This window comes from Candidozyma haemuli (assembly GCF_002926055.2).
Source record: "Candidozyma haemuli strain B11899 chromosome Unknown B_2014730914, whole genome shotgun sequence".
In the NCBI taxonomy this organism is placed as follows: Eukaryota; Fungi; Ascomycota; class Pichiomycetes; order Serinales; family Metschnikowiaceae; genus Candidozyma; species Candidozyma haemuli.
Genome location: NW_020289902.1, coordinates 1,913,294 through 1,926,460, shown reverse-complemented (window position 1 = coordinate 1,926,460; position 13,167 = coordinate 1,913,294). Strand labels below are relative to the sequence as shown.

General features: G+C 45.2%; 2 protein-coding genes across 2 annotated transcripts; one reads left to right on the top strand and one right to left on the bottom strand. All coding sequences in view use genetic code 12, as the record gives it.

Annotated features, from left to right (window-relative positions):
- Positions 1-28: 28 nt before the first annotated feature.
- On the bottom strand, positions 29-7,306 carry PRP8 (U4/U6-U5 snRNP complex subunit; the record flags this gene model as incomplete). Its single annotated transcript, XM_025485334.1, has 1 exon — positions 29-7,306. One exon carries the CDS (start codon positions 7,304-7,306, stop codon positions 29-31), a length of 7,278 nt encoding a protein of 2,425 aa, XP_025340265.1.
- Positions 7,307-8,524: 1,218 nt separating this feature from the next.
- CXQ85_001631 (uncharacterized protein) lies at positions 8,525-13,145 on the top strand (the record flags this gene model as incomplete). The annotated part of the gene is made up of 2 exons (XM_025485333.1): positions 8,525-10,678; positions 11,421-13,145. The coding sequence occupies 2 exons, from the start codon at positions 8,525-8,527 to the stop codon at positions 13,143-13,145; spliced, it is 3,879 nt and encodes a 1,292-aa protein (XP_025340264.1).
- Positions 13,146-13,167: the final 22 nt, after the last annotated feature.

The following is a 13,167-nucleotide window of genomic DNA, read 5'->3' as shown; positions in this document are numbered from 1 at the left end:
TATTACATGCATTATTAATATACAAAGCTCAAGCAAAGTTATTTTCCTGAGTAGCTTCGAGCTCATTGCCTTCGATCTCGTTGAAGAGACTGAAATGAAGAGGACGATGAGACTCATGGTAGAATGGGAGCGGCAAGTCAACGATCAAGTCATAAAGACCGTTTGGATCCCAAACGGGGCCAATGAAAGCGTAGTTCCAAATCTTATCATCAGGAACCAAGAATGTACCGACAATCCTATCGGACATGATAAGTTGCTTCTTTTCACTAAACGATGGGCTGAATCCAGGAGGAGCATTGGAAACCAAATCCTTATTGGAGGCTCCCCATTCGTATCCATCATTGTTAAGACCAAATGCTGTTAAGGTAACAGATCCTGGAGTGAGAGCGACAGTCAAGGTAACCAAGTTCTCGTTCCACAATGTCTCATTCTTGTTCAAGAAACCAGCTAAGGCAGTGACATCGACAGGGCTCAACATGCCGAGATCATGGTTCTGAGTATGGATCCAGCCGAGAAGTTCAAGGTCCTTGAGATATTCGTGCAGATTCTTGTCAAAGATCTTGTTAGGGAACTGGATCGAATGAGAGTTACCAAGCTGAGGAACCATGGCAATTGCCTTGACTTCTTTGATTTGGGCGTTATCAGCTGGCGAAGTACCATACACGAAACCACCAATCTGAGTTCTGGTATCGGAAATTTGAACAAATTTCTTAAGAAGGTTCTTGGGCATGATGTATGTGAAACTTTCATCATCGTCAAAATCTTCCGAAGTAACATAAATATCCTTGGTCCTCGAATGCAAGTTATTGGCAGCGATGGCTCGGTTCTGCCACTCATTCTTAGAACTGAACGCCAGCTGCTCGTAGTTTGTTGTGGTGATAGTTGTGATTTCTTCACCATGAACGTTCTGACTCTTTGTCTTCAAGGCAGTGAGTTGTTGGTTGGCATTAGCTGCATCTGGGTCATCCTTGGTAGCGTTCTCGACATCAGCAATTTGCTGTCTTCTTGCCGAAGGAGCCTTGACTTCCTGGCCCAAAATCAAATCACGAACTTCAGACTGGGTCAAAGACTGGACATTCACATTATTCTTCTTAGCAAAGTCATTCAAAATCAAGTCTCTCAACTGAGTCTCGACGTCAATCCATTGTTCGTCAGACAAAGTAGGCCAGATGTGGTTAGTTTGTGTCACCACACTAGCATCAGGGCGAAGAATCATGTTGGTCCTCTCCTGACTAATTCCCATGGCACGCAAAATCAATATGGTTCTCGAGAAAGCAGTGTACGACGAGATGCTGTCAAGCCAATTATCATAGAAGTTGAACAACACCATCTGAGGCTCAGTCGCCTTCATAACCACGTCAGACAACTTATCGATCTTAAGTGCAGCTGCAAAAGGCAAGTGAAGCTCTGACGACCGAATGCTGATATTAGGGTGGTCCAACATATGCACTTCAAGAGGATCAAGCATACCTTTTCTCGTGGCAATCAACTGTTTAGGCTGCTCTTCACGTGGAAGAGATCTCACCAACGCTGCCACTTCTTCTGCCGTTTTCCATTTAGCCAATTGACCAAGTCTCTTTTGGCCAGCCCAAACAGACACATGAATAATCTTGAGGAACAATTGTCCAGTTTTTGGATTAAGCACGAACACAGCTCCGTTCACAGGCTTTGTAGTCAAGTTACCCTCGGTAGTTCTGTGGACCGTGACTCTGTACACATTCGTGTCGTCAATGAACAACTGAGTCTCGTTGTTGAACAACTCCGCATAGTTTGACGAATTCAACAAAGCAACCTGAGGCTGAGACTGGTACAATTGAAGACCCTTTCTCACACGCTCACGCAAAACGTACAAGGCTGGATTAGCCTTCATGATCTCCTTCATGGCATTTTGCATCAAAGGCTTGAGACCACTGAACCAATTACCGTAAACGTCATAAACGTTGTAAGCAAGATCAACACCAACCATAGCACCCGTAGGAGAAGGATACGAGCTCGTACTATCAGTAGTATAGTCCAAAAACTTGGCACGAGTATATCTAGAGATATCGTGCGAGTCATAATCACCATACCTCAATTGAACATCAATCCAGTACTTAGTGGCAGTAGCACTGTCGAAGGAGTCTCCTTTATCATGTAAAAGCGAAGGCCTGGAAACGTTCCATTTATAGGTACTGTTAAGAACAATATCAGCACTTGATGAGTTCATCTTGTACGATTTCCTTGGATGCACAGCTTGCTTCTCAACTGAGTCCACATGTAACACCTCCAACTCTTTATCCAAAACCTGGCAAATATCTTGAACCAAACTTTCATGAATCTTTTGCCACAAATGCGCCCTGAAGATTTGAATCAATGAGATCTTCAACGTAGGGATCTTACCGTGAAGGAAGATACCGGTCAAGTCCAACTGAACCAAGAAACCAACGTAAACATTGGCTCTATTAATGGTTGGAGACCACCAGAGAGTGAAACGACGGTTAGGAATCTGACTCAAACCAGATCTCTGGGCATTAGTTAACTTCTTGAACTTCAAAGAGTCCTCAAAACCTGAAGCCTTCTCCCAAAATAAGCCTTCCCAAGAATCGAAGCCAGTTCCCTTGAAAAGAGTATGTTCAAGAATGGTGTCAATACCACCAAGTGCCTGAATCACGTCCGTTCTATAAGACGCTAAGTTCCACAATTTACCGTCATGATGACTGTTGGTCCACCAGAATGGATTGGCACGAGTCAAAGCGAAAGTCTTGAACTCCCTTCTGACTCTATGCCCTTTATCGTAAGCAAGAGTCTGCCTATCTTTCTGGAACAAAGTACTGATTCTAGGTAAGCCTCGGTCCCAGCTGGATTCCATATCTTCAAAGGTGATACGGCGGTTCTGCTCCACTGCTTCTTGTCTCTTGATGGCATATTCTGCCCAAACTCTTTGGGAATCCAAAAACTCATTCTCCCACGTAGTCATGTATCTGAAGATTGTAGGAATCATCCTCTCTTCTTGATGGTTCATACCGGCACGGAAATGAGTGATACCAGTATCCGTCTGCTTGGACCACTTGAGATCAGAAGCTGGAATCAAGATATGAGAAGCACTCAACATTCCAAGACCACCCAATTCTTTTGGCGTGTAGAAAACAGCAGGTGGGAAACGAGAAGGCATCTTGGAGTTCAATCCCATCTTCACACGGTTTTGAATCTTAGTCTCACATTTAACAAGAACGTCAAGCAATGACTCGGTTGCAACAGTGGCTTCTCTGAAGTATGCAAATAATGAAATCAACGCAGTATTCCATTTGGCGCCGACCTTGGTGAACGTTGCAGAACCAGTAGACATCAAAATCTGCCTGATTCTGTTCTGAAAACGCTCGACTTCCTTCTCCGAGACCTTGAGGAATGCCTTCGCTGTACGCTCCTTGGTAGTTTGGTTGACAAGATCCCAAACACCTTCATGTGAAGACAGATCTTCAGTCATACGAATCTTGGGCAAAATACGCACCTCGAAACCGCACATGGAGAAGAGCAAGTTAGGATTCTCTGGCGAGTAAACTGATGCAAAAGAGTCAGTCCAGTCCATAGTTGTAATGGTAGTTGGAACTCTGTTAGACACTTCCCAGAACACAGCTTTTCCAAGGTTGACATCTTGACGCATAAGACGCATTCTTGAATCCCTGGGCCAACATTTATGGTTGTTGTAGCCGATGATATTAGTGTTGTTTGGATCTGGGTTCTCCATAAGGAAATCAGATACTAGACCATCAGCATCCTCTTGGTCAAATCTGAAAAAGACGTGGACCTTGTCCATGTATCTGCAGTAAAGCCTGATAGGATTAGACGTCTCAGTTTCAACATCTTTGAAGTTAAGGAAGCTGTTTGGCTGTTGAACTGGTCCCGCAATTTCAGAAGCCCTATCCAAACCAAGAATCAAAAGATCGATGGCCAAGCAGTAGTACTGGAAGATGAAAGATGAGAAATGCAAACCACGAATAAGACCGTATTGATTGACGTGGTTCATGTCTTTGTAGGACAATGAAACGTTATTTTTGGAGGTGATGTAATCAGCAATGTTTGGATCAACAATAAGACGGAGAAGTCTGTTGAGAAGAGTGAAATCCATCTTTTCGGCGACTTTGCTTAAAGAAGTTTCCAAAATGACATTACTTTCACCGTGAGAAGTATCCCACACATTATCAAGGTTGTTCACTCCTTGACACCATTTGTAGACAAGCAAAGGAGGAATCTCATCATCTGAAGGCTTAACCCAGTTGGGGAAAAGCATTCTCTTGTCAGCTTCATACCATAAGTATTGGTCCAAGTATGCATCGGTGATCTTCTCCAAAGGATCAATGGTGTAAACGGGAGATAAATGATCGTAATGGTCAACCAACTCCAAACCAACCTCTTTAAAGATTCTCTGCGTCAAAAGATACTTCTTGATACGAGCCAAGCATTCATTAGGGTTGTCATAAGCTTGCTCGATCAACGCGAGCTCTTCTCTCTGAGCAGAGTTGAGTCTGGCATTAGCATTAAAGTTCTCCTTAAGATTCTCTAAGGCAAGAACCAACAATTTAGTGTCATGCTTATAGGATATAGGTGGGAAGGGAATAGGATTGAACTTTCTGCTCTCGAGCCACTGGACCATAGTCTGGAAGATAATGACAGCCTGATCTGGTGTGACATATGGGCCTTCTTTGGAAAATTGGCTCTGTCTTTCTTGCTCATCCTTGATCCAAAGTCTGGTAAGACGACCAAGGTTCTTCTTAACCATAGACTTCTCAACAGTAGCACCACGCATGATACGGTCACGGTTATAATGAGCAATGGAAATCCAACCATCTGCCTTTGCTTTGATGTAATGCTCGATGATCTTCTCGATAGGTTCAGGCAATCCTGGCACTTTCCATGGGATATTAGCTTTCCAACATCTCCAAGCTTCACTCAAGTGCTGTAAGATCAATGCAGATTTGTTTTGTTTCAAGCCTTCTGGGATCATATCCAAAATGTCGTGCATGACCTGAGCTCTCAATTCCAAATCATAGTAGGAGTCAATTCTTTGTTTCGTGACTGTCTTAGCAACATCGTTACTCCGTCTTCCCTCGAATTGACGAGCAAGCAAGTTACCGAGCCATCTCTCTAACATGGGGATAGTACCGCGGATGAAGGATAACCAGACCCTCCATGCTGGCTGCCAGAAACCACATCCAGGTCCCTTTCCAATCGACTGGTTGAAATTAGAGTAAACCACATGTTTGAGGTCTTTGCACGCACGAATCTGGTGCATGACCTTGTACTTGTAACGATAGATACCAGTGAGCTGACCAATGTGATTCAAAGTGTAGTAGATACCATCTGCCAATTGATAAGCGTCAACCTGTCCTAAACGGAACTGGACGTGAGAGTCAACAAGTATCTTCACAATTCTCAAAAGCTCTCTGATGAGGTGGAAAGCATGTCCGAATCTAGACTTTTTTCTCTCCTTGGTTGTCAAGGTCTTCGTGGGTTTAAGATTAAAATTATAATCAAGATGCAAATACGTGAGACCACGCTTGTGAAGCAACAAGTTTAGCATATTGTGTCCTTGTCTGCAAAGTTGGAGACCAGCTTCAACCCATTCAATCGATGTTTGTTGGAAGTACTTTGTATTCTTCAAACTTTTAAGAAGACTCACCTTACGTTGATTAGCCAGTCCACTCTTGGAACCAGGAGGGTTCTTAAGCTCGTTATGGACGTAACCTTTTAAGAGCTTTTGATAAGAAACACGAGTCTTCACTGGAACATCACGGGGCGGTCTCTCTTTATACCAAGCCTTCACAAGAGCAACATCTTGAGCCCGTACCGTGGAAGCAGAGCGACGGTTAAATGGGAATGGAGCCCACCAAAGTTGAAGTGCGTCAGATGAGTGAGCTGGTTCGAGAGGCACAGGAACTTCAACATCATCTTCCTCAAACGTGGTTGACATGAAAGGTCCAAATCCTTCTGGAAGTTGTATGTCGTCGAGGTCAAAGTCTATAAAACTATCTTCGGCCTTCTTTGTGGAGAACCTATGAGGTTCAATTGGGTTGTAGTCTTTGGAGAAGAAAAAAGCCGGTCTTTCCTTGTCATCCTCATCTTCTGGTATCGTACGGATATTGTCGTGATACCACGGAACTTCCACATCCTTAACGAACGAGTTGTAAAGGTATGGGAGTGCAACCTTGTACTCAGTTTTCACGGGAACTCTGAAGATGATTCTGTCTATAGCGTTGAATTCCGTGAAATCTTCAAGCTCTTTATTATTGATTTTGTCCTTGAACAAAGGCTCGAACTTAGGACCACCTGGAACCACAACGTTCAAACTTTTTGCTGTAAAAAATGCTTCCTTGTTAAAAAGGTAATAGTAATTAGGGTCAGTGACATGCGGTAAAAGTGGAGTGGAAAGACGGTAAAGAGCCGCCATAGTGACGATATCAAGGCTCCAATATTTGTATGATTCTCCATTAACGGATCCTCCTTCGCTGGCCTCCACAAAAGGCTTTTCATCGTAGAGCAAGTCTGCAATTGCAGCATAGTCCAGATTCTCTTCTGTATCAAGCTGGATAGGGTCTGGAGGAGTCACGTCTTCCAAATTCTCCGACCAGTCAATGGGAGGCTCGTCATCGTCAAACGGAGGGAATCTCATCCTTTTGAAACGCCTTCTATCACGCTTTTCTCGTCTCATCATGGTCCATGCAGAGGCCCATTGGGCAGTATAAACAGGTTCTATCACCTTAGGCACTTCATCAACAAAAGTAATGGCACCAGTGATATGATAGAGGACCGAAACCTCTTTTTCTTGCTCCCACGGCTGGGGCATGTTTTCTAGAAGCTTAAGAATAGCATGAGGCATGTACTTGAGGGAACCCAAATGGGATCTCTTATCCGAAGCCACCTTCTTCGAGGAAAGGTCTCCATGATCAAACATGATCTTTCGTAGATGCTCAGGAGGCATTTGAGATTTCTGGGGTTTAACAATGCCGCCTTTCTTCGTAGTTGACGTAGATGCCCTGAACCTGAGTTTCTGGTGCTGTAGCCAATCCCGTTTCTTCGCCTCAAGCTGCTCTTTCGTGGATGTCAGCGACAGAGAAACTTTTTGCATCTTTCTCGGACGCTCAGCTCCAGCTGGTGGAGGTGGCGGGAGCCTCGTAGCCGATGGAGGTGGAGGAGGTCTTGTTGAAGGTCTTGAAACACCATTTCTATGGACAGATGGAGGCGGTGGCGGAGGTGGAGCACGAGCCGAATTGCCATTTCGTGAGCCCTGCCCACCTGGAGGAGGTGGAGGAGGCGGCGGTTTAGGAGGCATGGGGAAGTGGTAGTTAGATAAGCAGTATTATCAACAGTAGATGGAGAGATGCTCATCTATAAGTGTGGTGCACGGGTGTGGTATAGAGGTAGAAGGTGAAGGGTCCAACCAAGCCGGGACCGGGGAGTAGGGCGAAGAAGGGAAAGGTATATTTGAGTTTATATTGCTGTTTGGAATATGGTTATTGGAATTTGTGGCGATTTTGGAAGGTTTGTGGGTGGTTAGGTGTTCTTCAGCTGAAGTGGGTGGTATTTTGCAGCCATTGGTAAGAGACAGTGGAGAGTGAAATAAGTAATGGTGGGTGGTCTATTTGATTAAATAGAGATCATTAAGTTCAAGGGAAGTGATGGAATTGAGAAAGGAAGGTTTAAAGGTGTGAAAGGTTCACCTTCTTAGTGCTCACTATATATGGTATGGAAGTACTTCAGAAGCTGTACGGCACCAGTTTACCGTAATTTCAACGACATAATCAGGTATGTCGAATCTTACAGAGTTCTTCAAACAACAGGTTTCCGAAGTCTTTTGTTCCCATGAAATATATTCGTTGTACACTATATGTTACACTTAGTGGAAGTACCAGTATACGCAGTTTGCGCCTTAACTATGGAGTAACCAGACATTCACAGGCTCCACCAATTACCCTAATTATACAAGTATTCACATACGTTTTTGATTTATTTCACTCAAGACTAACCAAAGTGAAACCACAAAGCCCCATTAACACTTTTCATCCAAAAACGAGTATAACGTATAGCATAGCTGGTACTCACTACTGAGCCTTATACAACCAATATTCACCGATCCCACTACGTATGCCCATTACCCAAAAGTCAACGCCCCCACCAACCCAAAACGACCAAAATGCCCATTGAATAATGAAAACCACAGCAAACACATTTCAATTCCAATAAAGCTGTCCCCACTTCACTCCACTTCAACTTCCACCAGTTCCCCAGCTTTTCGCAGCCATGTCTCAGAACTCCAGATCCATCACCATCTCCAAGCCCAAACCATACTGCCCTGCCAAAACCGAACCACCCTTCCCAATTAACAAACCAAAGAATAAACCCAAAAACCACCCAACACAAATACCCTTTCCCTTTCTTCTGAATCCCGCTTTTTCCCAACAACCTTCCTATTGTGGCCCAGTATGACCCGCGCGGATCTACCTACTTAAACCTCCAACTTTATCACATTCAGTTACCTTATTGCTCAACCATGGTTGAAGAATCCACGCCCAGGTCACTTAGCCCTACACGAAACATTGCAGAGGCGCTAATAAACGCTATAGCTGAACAGTCTGAGTATGCTGAGGACCATCAGATCACTTGGGACCGGTTTGGCTCGCTCTCGGCGTATGTGTGTTCCTTCTATGGCTTCTCCACGATGTTCCTAGCGTTTATCCTTAATAGGACGGCCATTTTCGCTACGGCTCGGTCAAATAGCCGGCCTCGTCCTCAGCAGATCCATAACAGGGGGTTTTTGGGCGCTACGTCTCGGGAAGACTGGCCATTTGCTCTTTGCACGATGCTTCTTCGGTTATCGGCTGTAGCCGGTTTGGCGTTTGCCATGCGTAACGTGCTTGTGGTGCTTAGAATCATGAAGGAGAATGCTCAGGACCAGCTGGCGCTTCCGACGCTTGTTCGACTCATTCCAGACGACTGGTTCTTGTATGATCCGGTGAAATATGCTACAGATAAGTATATGAGCATGTCTCCCACTGAGGTTCGGTTTGGGCCTACTTCTAGTATGCTTTGGCCCGTTTACTTGGCTGCTAGCTATCTGGAGTTCATTGAGGTGTTTGTTCTGTCGATATCTGGTAAAACGCCGAAGATAGGTAGAGCCATTACCATATTGGAGCTTTCTGTATCTCTCCAGGAAGTCAGCTCGGGGTTTTACTTTCTTAGGGAATATACTGCCGCAAAAAGACCAACAGAACAGGTTCTTATGGTCTGTATGTTCCTGTTGACTGACCATATTCTTCAGCATTTGGGAAGTCTTTTGTATGGCAGAAAGTATCGCTTGATCCCTCTGTCAATTGTCAGCGTTTTGTTCATCAGCTACCACTGGCGTTGCCTTAGGAACGGTTCTTGGTTCTACTTCCCTGTTGTGATCATTTCAGCCTACACTTCGCTCTTGTTCTTGTGGGCGGTTATCATACTGTGTGCATTGATCTTTATTCTTGCAATTATCGCCAAGGGCTCGAAGTACGAAGAGCTACAATTCGCCAGCTACTTTTCAAGCTCAGAAGAAGGCAGCGAGTTCTTCTCCAAACACATTGGCTGCAGTTTTGACGACGATTTCTTCCTGTTTTCTCTGAAATTGAGTCTTTTTGCGATCACGCTGGCCGGTAGATCGAGCTACATCACAGAATACAACTATGTTACCGGCGCACAAAGCACATGGGTCGAGCAGTCTATCACAGACAAGTTGGTATCTATATTTGGCGCTGGTAGCCTTACTAAAGACGCCGACTCGGTGCGCAGCGGAAAGGTCTTAGCATACTTGAAGGAGAATCGCATGTCTGGCTACGGTAACCTCGTGGAAAAACCTCCGCTTCGCCTTATTTCGAGAACAAAGGACGAAAAATTCAATTTCAAGCTCCAAGGTGCTTGGAAGCAAAGGTGGTACTACTTAAGCGAATCGGCTGTTCGTTTCTACCAGCTACTCAAATCGTTGATTGTCAATTCCTTTGCATTTTACCTTGTGCCAAGGCTCTTCCGCAAGTACATCTTGAGGAGACCAATTAACCTCTGGGGTAGCAACGACGAAACCGAAGAGGAGTTCCGCATTCGCCAAAGCAGAGCACCTAAATTCGTTCAGCCCTTTATCAAAAAGAGAGAGCCTGTGAAAGATCCCGCACCTAAATTTAATATCAACGAGGTTCCAGAAGACCAATTGGTTACACAATATTCATGCATTCTACAAGAGTACGACCTCGACGAGGAGGACGAATCGCCTGATTTCATCCTCGAGGTCGAAGACGGGCTGGACCTTGAATCGGACTCCGACTTAGAGTCCGTCGATCTCACGCAGGGAATCATAACTAGGTCCAACCGAGCCGTGACGCAAGCCACACCGTTTACTCTGGCGCTTGGGGAACTTATCACCTCGGAAAATTTGCTCGATATGCTTCAGGGAGACGCTGATTTGCTCACGCGGCATCTAAACTACGACTATGCCAAAGACGGAATCATGACAAGATCCCGCTACCGGGCACGCAACAAGCCTGGGGTCCACGAAGCGGAAGAGCTTTTGGATTTGATCCTTACCAAAAGAGCTAAACAAGAGCACAAAGCGCCTCGCCAAGGAGACAACGAAATCGACAAGGACGACGAAGACTACGATTTGGATGCAAGACTAGCATGTGTCGTTTGTCAGATCCACCTTAGAGAGATCATCACCTGGCCATGTAAGTGTTTTGCAATCTGCGAAAGCTGCCGTCTCAGTCTCATGGCAAAGAATATGGAAGGATGTGTGTGCTGCCGCCGAGACGTTGAGGGAGTTTCGAGAGTCTACTTACCCTGATGGTTCTACTTTAACCCACGAGGCCCACCCCTTTGGAAACTTTAGCCTCTACCGCCCATGATTGTCTTACGTACTTTTAGCGAGGAATAATTTTGCGAAAAGCGAAAAAGCTAACGTTACACAAAGCATTCCCGTTACTTTTGCTCGTGGGCCCCCGTTCGAGCCACATTTATCCACTCGGAAAGTCACCGAAAAGGGTTACCAGAAAATTAGAAACGCAATAAACCCTTGTGGAGAGAAGTCTCACGCGGGAGCGCAAATTGCCAGTGGTAATTCTTGAAGGTTACACAGCGTTAGCCCCTAACATAAGGAGTTTCCGCGATGCGTCTTTTACAATTTCACGGCCAGCAATGCTGCACACCCGTGCACCACGCCTAACCTCACAACCACGACCGGAAACATTAAATAGCCTACTAGCCCCATACTTTCCCTGACCAATTCACACCGTTTTGGAACTAGGAAAAAGGGAGTATACTTCTTTTTATTGGCTTTTCGAAACTCAGTTGCAAATTCTATAACTTTTTTAACTTCACCCCCCCGCTTAGTGCTCTGAATTACAGGGCGCCCCCTCATAACACCGTTCAAGATTTTTAACATGTCAACTATCGAAACAGTTACCGCCACTGCGACGGCGATACCGCCGACAGCGGAGTTGTTAGAAGCAGCTTTTAGAAAGTACGTTCTTCGTTATTTGGACTTACTAGATCGCGTCCCTGGAGGTGCTGTGCTTTTGCGTTATATCAAGTCGTCCTACCGTGACGACCCTATTCGTTCTTTGATTGAGTTTTCCTTGGTCATTTTTGCTGCTACTTACTTCTTCTCTTCCAAGAAGAAGGAGAACAGGTCTGACTTTTTGAAGTTGTCCAAGAGAGAGGTTGATGAGCTTATTGAAGAGTGGCAGCCTGCGCCTCTTGTGGAACCAGTCACTGAGGCCGAGAAGTGGAGAGTGGATGACTTGGTGGTTAAGGGAGAGAACTCTTCCCATATTAGTATTTTGCAGCACCCAGAGATCCCTCTGGCTGTTAACTTGGCTAGCAGTGACTTCCTTAACCTTAACCCCGACCAGAGAATGAAGGACGCAGCAAGACACACTATCAACACTGCAGGTGTTGGTGCTTGTGGTCCTCCAAACTTTTATGGTACTCAGGATGCTCATGTGCGTTTGGAAGAGGACTTGGCTCGTTACTTGAACACTGACAGTGCTATTCTTTATGGTCAAGATCTCGTTACCGCCGGATCTGTCATTCCTGCTTTCTTGAAGAGAGGTGACTTGGCAGTGGTTGACAGTGGAGTTAACCAAGCTATCCAGAAGGCTTTGATTGTTAGCAGATGCGACATTGAGTGGTACAACCATAACGACATTGACCATTTGGAGCAGGTGTTGAACGAGCTTCAGCCTGTGTTGAAGAACCAGAAGCCATTGCGCAGAAGGTTCATCATTACTGAAGGTTTGTTCGCTTACTCCGGTGAGCTTGCCAAGTTGCCTGCCATTGTTGCTTTGAAGAACAAGTACAAGTACAGATTGTTCTTGGATGAGACAATGTCTATCGGAACTATCGGCAAGTTGGGTAGAGGTGTTTGCGAGCACTTTGACATCGACAGAGATGAAGTCTCCATCACCATTGGCTCGTTGGCTAACACCTTCTCTTCTTCCGGTGGCTTCTGTGCTGGTGTTGAACCTATGATTCAGCATCAGAGAATCAACTCCAACGCTTATGTTTTCAGTGCGGCTCTTCCACCATACTCGGCTAGAGTTGCATCCGAAGCCATCAAGTTGATCTCTGAGGAAGTCACCAGCGACGGTGAGTCTGTGCTTCTCTCAACCTTGCACAAGAACCTTAACTTCACGTATTTGAAGTTGCAAGACAACTTTGCCAACTCTAAGTATTTGGAAGTTAGCTCGAGCAAGTGGAGTCCTATCATCCACTTGGGTTTCAAAAACGGCTACAGGGAAGCTTTGGAGTTCCCTCAGATTTACGGTAACAACACGTTGTTGACCACTGGAAAGCCATCCAAGAAGCAAAACCCATTCAACGTTAACTATACTTTAGAGAGCTACATGTTGCAGAAGATCATCAATACTGTTCTTGCCAAGGACCACGCTTTGCTCAACAGAACCAAGATCATCTATGAGCAAGAGAACTTGCCTGTTAAAAGCCCCAAGTTGTTGATTCACGTCAACGCTGGTGTATCCCAGGAGGAGTTGGAGAGTGTGGTCGACGATTTGCCTTCTATTGTCGACAACATTTGCTCCAAGATTGAGCTGCCCGCTGACTTGGAAAAGTTGTACAATGAGATGATCAGCCAGTGATTTAACCCATATTCATTCTCAC